Source organism: Typopeltis vanoorti, chromosome 1 (genome assembly GCF_054136105.1).
Source record: "Typopeltis vanoorti isolate ZY-2024b chromosome 1, IOZ_Tvanoo_1.0, whole genome shotgun sequence".
Classification (NCBI taxonomy): Eukaryota; Metazoa; Arthropoda; class Arachnida; order Uropygi; family Thelyphonidae; genus Typopeltis; species Typopeltis vanoorti.
In genome coordinates this window covers 132,095,852-132,110,607 of record NC_143549.1, presented here as the reverse complement: position 1 = coordinate 132,110,607, position 14,756 = coordinate 132,095,852, and the positions used below count along the sequence as shown (strand labels likewise).

The following is a 14,756-nucleotide window of genomic DNA, read 5'->3' as shown; positions in this document are numbered from 1 at the left end:
AGGGAGATCTCAACTATCTCATGTCAATGGCTCTTAGAGAAATAGTGTTTCTGCCATTTGGATATATAATGGATCTATGGAGGTGGCAGTTGTTCAGTGGTAATATTCTTCCGGAAATGATGAATAGGAAGTGGTGGGATATGAGGTAAGTTGAAGCTATAGACGAATTTCCAAGTAAATTAAATATTAATATTTTGGTATTCGAAGCGTGCTAGTGCTCAGAAAGCAATGGCGATGTATGCATCGAGGACATCAGACTGTATTAATGCACACACACTCATCCTCATAGGCAACTTTCATTCCTCTTATGAGGATCAGTTAGTAGAATCCTCAAGAAGTCAGTGATTACAAGGCGTTTCATCTAAACTAAACCCTCCACCATTTTCTATGCTACAATTTAGTACTCTCTACTGGAAGATTTATGGAATTCTTCCAGTAGAAGATTACTATAAATTTCCATGTGTTACTGTACATGGAAATTTCATCCCATGTACAGTAGTCCAATAAAGGAACGTAGTTTCTTTTACGACCTCGAAGTGGATTTGTTTCCATAGAAAACAAAAAATAGCGTTATTGACGTTTCAGATTTATTCTACGTGAATTTATTTTCGTTTATTTTATTATTTTTTTAGATATCGTATAGATTTTTAGGTGAACGAGAAATAAAGAAATGTTTAGGTTATTTATTTATTTATTATTATTATTTTTTTTTTGCATATATTTATGTATACATAGGAATACATTTCTCACGAGCTATATCTTCCCCGTTAAAAGTTATTTAAATATTATTCTATAGTCCTCTCCTTTTTTTTATTAGTTTGTACATTTTTTCCATAATCAAGGAGAAGATGAAACAGCCCATCTTCTCTCCAACTACAAGAGAACTTTTCTTGACATCCACACGACTGAAGAATAATTTCTCTTAAATTCTGAGTTTCTCTTAAATGATTTCATTAATAGATTGAACTGAACCTTCTTGTTCAATTCTGACACACATTTGCTTAAAGATTTAAGAATATATATAAAAACTGACGCTATAAATTATCTAGTAAGATGGCAATGGTGAAGTTCTTTTTATCTTTCCTAATGGTAAAAGCACGTCTCTGGAAATCCTTTCATAGACGTGAAAAGTTCGATGAGAAAATTAGGTACGTATTGACGCCAAATGTTAGTTCACTCTGAGTGAGCTGCTAAAGGTTTTCTTTCAGACTTTGCTACTAATTTAAACGAACTCAATGCTAAGTTGCACTTTATGGGCCGGTGGATCTTAAATTTGAGGATAATAATAACTCACGTCTAAGGAAAGAAAATTAGTGTAAGTCTCCCAAAGTGCTACAAGGAAACAAAATCTAGTTAATGGGATAAAAATCCCTTATTGTTTTTCAGCCAGTAAGCGAAACAAAGATCGAAAACTACGATCTGAACGTTTCATGCCGACGAACGCATACTTCACAGGATCATTTCTGTAGTATGGTTAGCGAGTTCGCGTTTTTCGTGAAACAAACAAACTGAGCATCTGTTCATAACCGTTGATATCGGTACGAGTCCCATCGGGCCTCACGATATATTTAATGGAGATTTACAGATCTTCCTAAACCCCGGACCGGGGCAATAATAAACACTTGGGGGTGGGAATAGCTAGGCCCCCCCTCGCCAGCTATGGCCAATGTTTTGCCGCGCACGCGGACTCTCGGCATCGAGACTGACTCTGATCTGAGACCCCGACTTTTGGCTAAAGCCCTGATTGACTGCGTCGGTGCGGACCAGATATTTGGATTCACTCCTTTCGGTAGTGGCAGATACCAAGTTGTAGTTAGGAGCGCCGAGACTAGGGACAAGTTGCTCAAAGGCTTTCAATGTAACGGAAAGGAAATTTTTCCGTTCATGGTGGGGAGCATTATCAAACTGCTCAAAATCCCCAGATTCCCCTTGGAATATATACAGTGTGATGAAAAAATAATCCACGAAGTGTTTGGGAAATGGGATGTTGTTCGAAACATACAAATCTTAAACGATGCAGACAACCCCCAATGGAAGTCGGGGGAAGTAAACATCTCGCTCGAGATGAAAACAGCATTTCCAAACTTCGTCAACATCGGATCCGCTAGGGTAATGGTAAACTACCCTGGCATTAAGAAGCAATGCTTCCGATGTGGATCCTTCGACCATCTAGGAGCGAACTGCCCAAAACTGACATGCAAAAACTGCCTAACGACAAGTCATTCACTGGATAAATGTCTCATGGCTTGCTTCAAATGCGGGTCCAAAGACCACAAAGTTAACACCTGCCCATCAAGAACGCATGCAGAAAGGATGGGAGGTGCTATTATACCAGTCACAGTCTCCTCAGTAGAGAAGCCTACAGCTACTACAGAACAAGAGTCGGGAAACACGGATTTTCGAACTATAAACGAGGCATACGGCAAAATAACGGCTATAGAAGAAAAGGCAGCCGCCACAGAAACCATAGCCTGCACACCCAAGAAAGAGAAGAAGGGAGAAACAGCCAATAAACAAGCTGTGTCACATGATAAAATCACTGCAGAAGGAAAAGTAAATAAAACAGAAAACATGGAGGCAAGCAGCGCCCCCTTCAAAAGACCTCTGAGTCCAGAGGAAAAAGAGATGAAAAAAATAAAACCAGTAGAAACAGAAGAATTGGAGACTCCTCATGCAAAAGCAGGGGAGACTCTAAAGCATCTAGTTAAAGGTATCCCTGGGGTGGCAGGAAAATTTCAATATGCAATAGTGAGAATAGGGGAACCTGAGCTCCTCCTCACTGGGAAATATGGTCCAAATGTAGTTAGTGCAAAATGGGGTGACATATTTGTTGAAGACATCAGCCAAATCACCCCTGAGCAAGTACAGCTAGCCTTGGACATAGACGAGGAGGCGGCATCGGCGTTCTTCATAGCTCTCTCCAAATTAGACATGGCCAAGGGAAGTGAGGTGGCTAAAAGAATAATGACTGCCCACAAAAAGCGACAGTCACAATAACCATCCCATGGTTTCCTGTCCACAGCAATAGTTCTCTAGTTCCAACAGGTGGGGGAGGGCCTGAGAACCTGAGCGGCGAAGGCCTACAGCGAGGCGGTGCAGCTTCTTGAGAGCTGCATCACTTAGGCCAGACCCTTTTCCCCCCACCTTTCTTTTTTTTTTGGTTTCCAGTTCTTTCTATATAGTTTTATTTTCTCTGTACTTCATGTTTTTGTTTTTGTTCCATGTTTCCTTTTTAGGATTTTTCCTTTTCTTCTAAAGTGAAAAATCAACGACCGTTTTAGAATCTCCCCTGGGGAGAAAACAGCTAAAACAGGTCAACTGAGGCCTCTTTTACCTACCCTACTACTATGCACTCTATCTTTATTTCCTCTCCTACTATCTGCTGACTCTCAGTCTATCTTACTCTACAGGCCGATGATGAAGATTTGTTGAACTCACAAATTATTAGTGACCTCTCCTCATAATGTAAAACGGTATTACATCTCCTAAGAGCGGTGTGTTTTACATTATTTACATTATGAGAAAATATCAAGAACAGTCAGGGAGCTTGCTCCACCTTTGCAACGAGTTGCCGTGGTGTGGCACTACCAAGTGGTCACTTACGCTTGGATACGCTGATAGTTCGTCGGCATGAAACGTTCAGATCGTAGTTTTCGATCTTTGTTTCGCTTACTGGCTGAAAAACAATAAGGGATTTTTATCCCATTAACTGATCAACTTCGCCAGAAAAAAATAGCCGTTTGGCTTTTCATCTTAGTTATACTAGGAAACAAAATCTAGTTGGAAATTAATTTGAAGTTAAATTGAAAACTTTGTAAAAAGAAAAAAAGTCATGATATTTGAGCCAAAGTTCTAAGAATAAAAATCTTCTGTTCTTCATTTGATGGCAGTATTGAAGAAATCCATCATATACACAGAGCTGAATAAACTTCAAGATTCAGACTCATAGCTCCGGACTCAGAACCATGAAGTAATTTAGACCTGCAATGAAGTTGGACAAAATAATCTAGAAACGTATACCTGAAGTACATTAGCTTTTCATCTTCGAAGGCACTTCTTCGATCACGTTTCAGTTAAATTAATGATAGCTATTGTTTTATGCATCTTGAAAAGTTTATCAATTATATAGAGAGCTCACAGAATTTGGGTATGAAGTGTCCTATTCGTATACTTAAAAGAATTCCCGAAGATTATATATTTTTGTCATCATTATCAAATCAGAGGTTTTACAAAAGGTCACTGACCTGGCAGTAACTTTTCGAAAGAATAGTTATTATCATCAATAAGGAATAAACGCAGAATAATTTTTAGAAGCTCATGACACGCACGCACGCACACACACACACACACACGCGCGCGCGCGCGCGCGCGTTTGATGTTGAAACTTAGTTGAGTAATAACGAATATATCCGTACGTTATAGAGAAATATGAAAACTATGATTTAAGCCAGGGGTCGGCAACCGACGACCCAAACGTGCATTTTTGGTGGCCCATAAAAGGTTGATCATACTTACATGGCTTGTGGCCCGTAAAATTTTACAATCAAGAAATGACGTTATGGACATTCAAGAGGACGTTATCTACTATTCAACTGTTGGATGGTTAAGTATAGGTGCTGTGCTAAAAATACTTTTTAATTTACATGAAGAAATAGATATTTTCATGACGGAACACGAAAATACTGTCCCACAACTATCGGATAAAAAATGGATTATGGCTCTTGCATTTATGGTAGACATTACAACTACTATAATGAACTTAATTTGAACCTGCAGGGACAAGGTAAATTACTAGCAGAACTGTTTATCGATGCTTACAAAAAATTTGAAGGATTAATCAGTTTCGCAAAAAAGATGATTTGGAAGCGCATACATTTGCGAACAAGCATTTTCTGCCATGAGTTTTAGAAAAAAAAAAAAATTTCTTCTCGACTGACTGATGAACATTTGCATGCTTCGAATCGAATTTTCACCTTAGGTTATCAAGTGGATCTAGATGATTTGGCTAAGGGAAAACAATCACAAAAGTCACATTAAGCAGGGATACATATTGTGATGCATAAAACTGTATGACTTCGTTTTATGTGATAATAATTTTTCATTGAGTTTCATTATCATTGTTTCATATCTCGTACTTTAAATATTTCTGTGTGTTTTAAGATTGATATAATAAAAATTGATAATTTAAGTATTTTTTTTCACTCACTATTTTCTATTAATTAAATGCTTGCGGCCCGATTATTAGAAATAAAAGTTGAATGTGGCCCGTGCGTCTGAAAAGGTTGCCGATCCCTGATATAAGCTATGCAACCCCATGTGCGATGAACATGAAAGAATTTCTTACTATTGATTTCCATTACTGTTTTATTAAATATTAATTGTCTAACTCTTTACAAAACAGAAATGTTCTAAACGAACATAACCATGCACTGCAGTTATTGATATAATTTGTTCGATACAGGTTGAAATACCAGGGATTATGTCCACCCGTTAGGAGAACAGATGAAGATTTTGACCCTGGATCAAAATACCACGTCCCAGCAGGTGTTCCCTACATCCGGTAGGTGGAATGACTGTCAAACTTGTTCCATAATATTCATATGATTGGATATTTTGATCATTTTAGAAAAGGATATCAAAAATCATTATTCTTGCCGATTTTTTTTTTCGTTTTGGAAACTTGGATTTTTTATCTCGTATATTGTGTGTGTGTGTGTGTGTGTGTGTGTGTGTGTGTGTGTGTGTGTGTGTGTGTGTGTGTGTGTGTGTGTGTGTGTCATGGCAAATGTACCATGAGAACACACACAATTCACAGACAATATGTACTAGTGGTGGGCGGTAGATGGCGCTGTGAGTTGATGGTTAGTAATGTCGTGTGTGGTTAGCGGATTGGGTGGCGGTGAGTTTTAGGAGAGTGGTGTGCCCTCCCACGATGAGTCCTTGGACTCCTTGCAGATGTCACGAAATGATAATAATCGCTAACTTTTCTTTGTTGTAGAACATATCGCATTAATATAACTGATATCATTATATTTTTTTAAATATTATATGCCTAATATTACTAAGCATTCATTCATCCATCCATTCATTCATTTAAGAATTCAGAGCCCCCCCCTGGTGTTCTGAATTCTTAAATGGCCTCTAGGTTTCAAAACACGAAAATATGACCCTCAAATATATTTATTAAATATTATAGCTAGGTTACTCAGGGAGAAAATAAAGAAACTAAGACATTTGGTGACATTCTTGTTCCATTGTCTTCATTCATGATGGAAAGAAAGTTGCCCTCATAAAATTAAGTAAATGAAAATTTAAAAAAATTAACAAGTTTATTTGTTTCATTTTTTCTTTTCAGATATTATATAAGTTTAATCATCCAGTTCCAGTTCCATAAGTTTCTGTGTAATGCAGCGAAACATAAAGGGCCGCTCTATAATTGTGACATTTATAACTCCAAGAAAGCTGGAAAGATTTTAAGGTAGGTTATGCAAAACATTATTTTAAGAGGAATTTAACTCGCAACTGATTTACCTGATTTAGTGATAGTTTCATGAAATTGATCGAAAACAGTTCCTCGCAAATTACTTCACTGAATGACAGTTCTTTGAAAGACAATTCATAGAAAAAAGCATTGATCTATAAATAATTCATTGAAAAATTTTACAGAATAAAATTCTTCAAACGATAATTCAACACAAATTTTATTGAAACACAATTCACGGATAATTATCGATGAAGTATTTTTCTTAATTCACTGAAGAATTTTTTTTTTTTTTTTTTTTTTGCGATGCACTGTTTTATGTCAATGTAACCTTATAAACCACGTGATTAGTCAATCATCAAGGATTGTGGTGATTCTCCTATACCAGCCTTATTTAAACTTGTAGTCCCTGTATTCATAGAACACAGAACAAGAAGTACTCCGATAAGTATTTAATCAACTTGACACTGGAAAATAATCAATTTATTACGGATTCCTTTAGGTAGGTGGATATATATCAACCCACAAACGACAGTTTAGAAAACTAAGACACGTCAGCACCAAGCGTGTGTGGACGAAGTATGCAGTAAATAAGAAACTAACACCATTGAACTTTGATATTTATAAATTTTATTATATTAAAGCTCATTCATTTAAATTTATTATAAGTGTAAAGATATTGTAACATGTGTTTACGTCAACATTTTTGATTAACAAAATGACTCATTCAGATTAATCGAGAGAAGCTGTTTTACATTCTTTTCGATAATCAGCGACAAAAGAATCTAGTTGTGCATTTTGATCGTCTCTTAATTTTCCCTTTCTTACATTTAGTGAACTTTTCAAAATTTTTGTATTTATTATTGGCTGCAAACCGATGCATAATTGTCACTGGATTGTTAATTATGGAATCTAAACAAGAATAAGTGCCTTTGAAACCAATAATTACAAAAAAAAAAAAAAACTCCCGATCAATTAAGGAATACTAGTTGCAGCAATTTATAATGTATTCAGTCATTTAAACAATACTTAAAATGTAAGCCTTGTAAACATTTTTTTTCAATGCGTTTATTGTACTTTAATGAATTTTTTTTTTTTTTTTTTTGATTCTTTGCAGTTAGATGAATTGTCTTTTGATAATTGTTTTTGGACATTCATTGAACTACTTTTGTTTGTTTCGGTTCCAGTTCTAATAACAAAAACGTAGCCTAATTGTACTTCGTAAATAGCCTTTTAACACGTTCATTGCCAATCACGCGATATCGAGCGATGCGAGTTCTCACCAAACTGCCGATCACACGTGGACGTCGCTAACTAACTAAAAAAAAAATAAATAAAAAATTTGGCCACCACACGAAATTCCAATTTTCAGCTTGGCAATGAAAGTGTTAAACGGATATTCGGATATCAAAATATTAAATATCCTGCGAATATTTACCAAGTTTTTAATTTTAACAACAGACATTTACGAAGGTAGTAAGTCCTATGCCTCCCCGTGTGTCCTATGTCTGTAGATGCGTGTGTTTACGGGGCCAGCTTGCCTGTTCTGGAGGACGAAAAACTCGAGTTTCCGGGTGAGGAAAACCCCATACCTCCGTATGAGACCTTTATCTTACCAGATAAAGGTTCCTCACGTCACTGACGGGAATCGAACCCAGGTCTTTTAACGAAGACCAGAGGGCATCGTCTATACTGAAGAAATTATAAAATCTACGGAGGCTCCAATTTTTAATTTAGTAACAGATATTTACGAAATAAATATCCGTTTATTATTATTTAAATAATAATAATATTATCATATAAATATTTACTATGTATTAGAGTCAAACTGACCAAAATATGTTGGGTCATAATTAAAAGAAAAAAAAAAGCAAAGAAATAATCATGTGATGGTGTAAACAAGGACAATCTTATGCTATTCTGCTAGCTTATACTTTTCCGATACAACAGATTCAGAGTGATTATTTATCAGTGAGCCTACACGTTACTAATTCTGTTGTTATATAAACATAATCATAGTTCGCTAGATGTTTCTTGCTTATCCACCAGGCTGAAAATTTCTTGACTTGGTTACATGACGTCATCTTGGATGAATATGCATTACGCGAGAGACTATCAGCCTACGAGTGTTAATTCAGAAATTAGCATTTACTATATCACTGTAATAAGGGCCATGATAGTTCAATAATTTTCTTATACACCGTGTATGATAGAAAATATATTGACTATTGAAACGCTTAATACGCTTCAAGTTTACTAAAAAAAAGTGGGTTTTATGTATTTTATTTCATTCTTATAATAATAAAGACTGGACGTTGATAACAACATTCAACGTTCTTCTATCTGATTGAAATTGTAATCTTGGATCACTTTTTTTTTTTTTTTTAAACATTGATTTTTCTTCATTTCATTTTCGCTTTCATAGATAAGAGAAATAATATCAGAATCCTTCCATTGCTCATTAAACATATTACCTAAGTTACTGTCATGGTTAACACATTTCTACTAACTGAAATTCACACTGTATGGAAACACAACGCCATTTTTTTTTATAAACCTCATATGCAAAAATTCTCCTCTTTTGAACCTATTGCAGCTTTTTCTAAATTGTTTTTTGTTTGTTTGGGACATATTTTACTTTTATCAAAGAAAATTAATAATAATAATAATAATAATAATAATAATAATAATAATAATAATAATAATAATAATAATATCCTCACGATTGCTTTTAAATTTAATATTTTATACTTTTGTTTAATTTTTTTTTTTTTTTTGTTCGCTGATCTTCCACGTTATTTCACACTTCGACTCTGGTACTGTTATTCGTATTAAGACTAACAAAAATAAAGAATAAGTACGTTTTAGAATAAAATCGAACGCAATATTATCTCGTAAATATCATGCTTATCGATTCACCTTTAGCAATTGTAATAATGTTCAGTTTAAAGTGTATTGCTGTAGTCCTCGTGTGTGTGTGTGTGTGTGTGTGTGTGTGTGTGTGTGTGTGTGTGTGTGTGTGTGTGTGTGTGTGTGTGTGTGTGTGTGTGTGTGTGTGTGTGTGTGTGTGATGCTAGTATCTACTCATTCTTTGAATGAGTAGATACTAGCCTCACAATGAGGTAGGAATGAATTATAATCTGCAACCTCAGAAACAATAATCCAGAATCTAGATACCTAGTGATGGGACTAACCGACTTCAGTTCACCATTACTGGTGTAATACAACATTCTGCATTCTGTTAGGAACATTGAACTGTAATGAAAGTTCTTTGTGGCTTAATTGTCTGAGTGGGTTAATATCTGAGGTAGAAGATGAAGTCATCGCCTAGCGTGAGATCATCGGTCTTCTTATTGGAAGCTGAAGTGGCTTGAAGAGTTCCGTCTTTTGTCTCTTGAGCAACATTTCTGGATTGTGTAAAAAATAAATAAAATACCAAAAAAAATCTTAGTCCACTCACGGTACAATTATGATGTAGGTTTGCAATCTTTCTCACGTGAGTCACATAAAAAAATAAATAAGTTTTGTGCACAGAATAGAATGTGAAGTAAAACCTTCAGAAAAAGATCCAGAAATTGGATTTGGATAAAAGTTTGGAGGCGAAGAATTTTAAGGATGACGAAAGCCATTGTTTATAGGCAGAAAGATATAACTGTGCTAATCGCATATTACGAAGATAAAAACGACTTAATGAAACCGAAATATCTGAAGCCGAATTTGTGAAACATGGGAGGACCTTCCATTTTTGAAATCTGAAATTAGTTTCCACGATTCAATTTTACTGTTTATGAGAAAATCAGCTTTCGCTGCAGTAGTCCGTAGAGACAATCTTCAGAGGGTCAAACAGCCAATCCCGAGAATTTTCTTAAATCCAGAACTAAAAAAATTTTTCATTGTCTTCTCTTCGCAATTGCTACTTCTACTTCAGTAATATTTCTGGATGAGATGACACTGAGAGGTTTAATCACTATTGGTGGAGGAGAACTACTGACATCAAAAACGACAGCTGCTTAACTAAAGAAAATTTTAGTTTTTCTTTAAAGTAAATAAAATTTTAGTTTTTTCTTTACTTAAGCAGATGTCGTAGAAGCCAATAGACTTCAGTAGATTAGCTTTTACAAAAGCCACCCAAAGGACTGATATTTAGAGGCTAATTCACATGCGCTGCGTTGCACCGTGAAGTGAGAATGCCAGTTATCCTATAGGCCAGCGTATCTCAACCTTAGCCCAAGGACCAGTAAAATGCCTAAAACAATTCTACGGACCACTAAATTATGTATTTTTTTTTTTTAAATGCACGTGGGGATTACCAACATTTTGGAAAAACTGCGCCTTTCATAACATAATAAATCTAAAAGCATGTTTTGAATACACATGGAAACATAATTAATTAAGTTGGAAGTAAACGATTAAAAGTGTATCATCACTGAACAAAGTTTTAATTTTTATTAAACAAATAAAGGTATCAGTTTCCAATTTGCTGTGATGAATGGGTATAAAATCCCCATTCATCTACCCACACTCATTAAACTCACCCCACAACAACTTTTTTAGCGCCGTTGGTACCATGGGCAAAAGCAACGGGGAATGTCAGCGCTGTCCCGCTGTAACCGTCATTCATCTGACCACAACGACGTTTATCTTTAATCCCCATTCATCTACCACAACAACTTTTATATTTTATATGTTATCCCCATTCATCTGCTTACAGTCATTAAGCTCACCCTACAACAACTTTTTAGCGTTGCCCATGATACCATGTTCATTTGCCCATTCATTTGCCCATGATACCATGGGAAAATGAATGGGGAATGTCAGCACTCTCCCGCTGATACCCTCATTCATCTGCCCACAACGACGTTAATCCCCATTTATCTACCCACATGAACTTTTATATTTTATATGTAATCCCCATTCATCTGCCCACACTCATGAAGCTAGCCCCACAACAACTTTCATCTTCACGCACTCTATCTGATTCGATCTACGACATGAAAACTGTTCCATTAGCTAATGGAACAGTTTACATGTTCCATTAGCGAATGGATGACATCCTTTGTCCTATCCAAACCATCCCCTGCACAGTATTCTGTATTTTGTCTTTATTTGAAGGAGCGAGGAAAATCCTTTCTCACAAAGATAGGTTGGAGAAAACTGTATGCCGATTTTCAGCGCTTCTTCAAATAATTCGGGAACATTCTCACTGAAGGCGAGATCCAGAATCGAGCCAAACCAAGATCACAGAATCATATTTTAAGCCCACTGTCACTTGAAAGCTCAATTAACTGTTCTTTTTTCGATAACGAAAGGTCGTTCTCGTGACTATAAACCTGAAATAGATCTCGAACCCACAGAAATTTCTTATAAAAGTTATTCGGAATATATGTTTCAAAATTCTGTTTCAGAGTTTTAAGGTGGTCACAAACCCTTTCCAGAAACTCAGAATCAACAAAAATATAATTTTCCACTAAAAAGGATTCCAAAAAGGTGCATATTAACTGTCTTTTACTTAACTAATGCACACCACCAGTTTTTTTCTCTCGAATGCCTTTATTTTGTCGTAGGCATCAAGAACAGTTAAAGAATTTCTTTGAAGGGAGAGATTTAGTTCATTTAATTTCGAAAAAAATGTCTGAAAGATAGGATAGTGTTGATAACCTTGCTTCGTCAACAAGGAGTGATGCAAAATCAGAATTACGTTCATTTACAAATAATAAAACTTCGTACCTTAAATGAAATAGCCTTGTTAGTATATGCTTTGCCCCTGGAATGCCAGCGAATTTCAGAATGAAGCAAAAGTTGTATATATTCACTGCCCATTTCATCGCAGAGTACTGAAAATAACCTGTTATTTAACGGTCGAAACTTAATAAAATGAACTAGCTTTACAGCGTTTTATAGCACAGTTTTAAATTCTGGTAGCATTCCTTTGGAGGCCAACTCTTCCCTATGTATGAAACAATATACCCGATTCATATCCGGAGCCACTTCCCTTACCATAGAAACAACCCCCAACTATGCCTGCCTGTAAGGGCGCGAGCTCCATCCAAACAGAAGTCCATACGTTTTTTTTTCCCACTGGATCCTTTTGTGTATTATGTAATTATTGAGAGTGTGAAATATTTCTTCTCCAGTTGTTCGGGATGACAAAGTTCTACAAAACAGAATATTGTCATGAATGTTGTTATCATATGCATATCTTACGCAGCATATTAACTGCACATCATTTGTAACATCAGTAGTCTCGTCTATTTGTAACGCATAATAAGGGCTCTTTCGATTAACTGAGATTCTACATCACCTGCCATATCATTAATTCTGCAACCTAAGTGTCATTGAAAGAGGAGTCAAATCAACATCTTTTAGTAACTTGTTGCCAAACATAGTTTTTACATATCTTTTATAGCTGGAAGTAGTAAATTTTCCCAAATAGAATGAGGTTTCTCTGTTTTCGCTATGCACAAACTTAAGAGATGGATGCTTCCAGTTCCTTGCTATTAATCGGACCCATGACCGAAACTATATCTTGTCCATGATTTAATGTCGCTAAGCGTTGCTGAAATTGGCTATTTTTTTTTTTTTCCAATTTGCTTATTTTTACATCACAATGTTTAGTTTCTAAGTGTCGGAGTTTCACAGGTTTCATCCACTCGTTCATGCTCACTTTCATCTCCACACCAAGTAAACCCGAATTCCAAATATGAACTAGTAGATTTTCTACTGTACTTTTTTTCTTTGAACTGCTTGTTTCTTCTACTTTAATAGTATCAGATTTACTCAGCGTTACAACACGTGAATCACAATTAGGGTTAGCATCACCTGTTTCATTGCTTTTCTTTTCAAAGTCCTAGTTCTAAGCCACTTTTCCATTATTGAAAAAACGTTTCAGAAAAATATATAAATACTGTATATTAATACTGAGGTTAACTGAGGACACACTTTGTCAAAGTATCACTTAGCACTTCTCAAGATATACGGAGCCTTGGTTGAAGGAGGGAAACCTTCAATAATAAAAATCAATAAACAGCAAGCAATTGGTTGAAATGTGGATAACACATGTTCACTTCAAATCTGACAAAACAGCAAGGGAAGGCGGAAGCAATAAAACTATATTGTTGTTCCCTTCACCCTCTTATTATTCGTCATTCTGGCACTACAAATTATTGTAGTGCCAGAATGACGAGTAATAAAAGAGGGGTGAAGTGAACTACAATATAGTTTTATTGCTTCCGCCTTTGAACATTCTGACGCTATTTGATGTTTTTTTAAGTCTCCATTTGATTTCAATAATTTTTACTTATTCAATTTTAATTTGTTTGGATAATTAAAAATATATATATTTATTTAATCAAGTCTGCCTGCAGACCACCTGTCACATCGTTGCGGACCACTTATTGAGAAACATTGCTATAGGCTAAGTGATGCATTACTTCATATACTTTCTTTAGATATTTATATTTGTTCATCAGAAAAACTGAGCAATCTCAAAAATATTTGAACATAAATTGAATAACGAAATTCTTTTAGGTGCAATTCGAGATTATGTTGGGAACACAAAAATTCCAACCAAATAATTTGATCTCGAAATGTAATAAATAAATAAAATAAAATAAACTCGCTGGCGCCTTTTATTCCCCAGAAGTAGGATAGGCTATTTAGCCTTAAATGGCGTTTGCATTCATAGCGCTAGGTCCCGAAGAAAGACCAATTCTGAGTTCGATTCTAGTCATCAGCTAGAGAATCTTTTCTAAACTTTGCTTCGAACGGCTTCCGAATTAGTCGCTTTTTGGCAGGGGCAATTAGGGTTTATTCTCTCCTAACCGGGGTCTTAATTCCCGTAAATTCAAGGCAATCATAGAATTTACACTATCTAATATATAGTGTTGGATGTTAGGGACGTGTTTCCTCCCCGATTCTAATGAAAATCACTGATAGTCGTAGGCCAGCTACTGTGTGATGTGCTAAGAGTGGAGACAAGTTGTACACTATCCTTCGAAAGTTAGTTAAAATATAAAGGAATTAATCTTCGGCTAACATGTTTACTCTTTAAATGAACTTTATGTTCTCTCGATATTGAAATGGGATAAAATGGAAGGCTCAGTCAGAGCATGTTGCAATGATGGAGAAAGACTCCTTAATTCAGTAATAATTTTTTTACAAGAAATATTCCTGGCATTATGCATTGTTAAACTGCTTTGAAATTAACAATTTCTCCCATTTTAAATTTCTTTTATTAATATTTTATTAACTAAGATTAGCATTACAAAATAGTTGT

At 35.5% G+C, this 14,756-nt stretch overlaps 1 protein-coding gene across 2 annotated transcripts in view; it reads left to right on the top strand.

The window, feature by feature from the left end:
- LOC150110435 (angiotensin-converting enzyme-like) overlaps positions 1–14,756 on the top strand; it is a 64,556-nt gene that overhangs the window by 43,566 nt on the left and 6,234 nt on the right. For both annotated transcript variants that reach the window (XM_090399319.1, XM_090399310.1), the window contains 3 exons: positions 1–145; positions 5,462–5,560; positions 6,356–6,478. In XM_090399319.1, coding sequence (XP_090255445.1) covers positions 1–145; positions 5,462–5,560; positions 6,356–6,478 — 367 coding nt within the window. The remainder of the gene's footprint in view (positions 146–5,461; positions 5,561–6,355; positions 6,479–14,756) is intronic.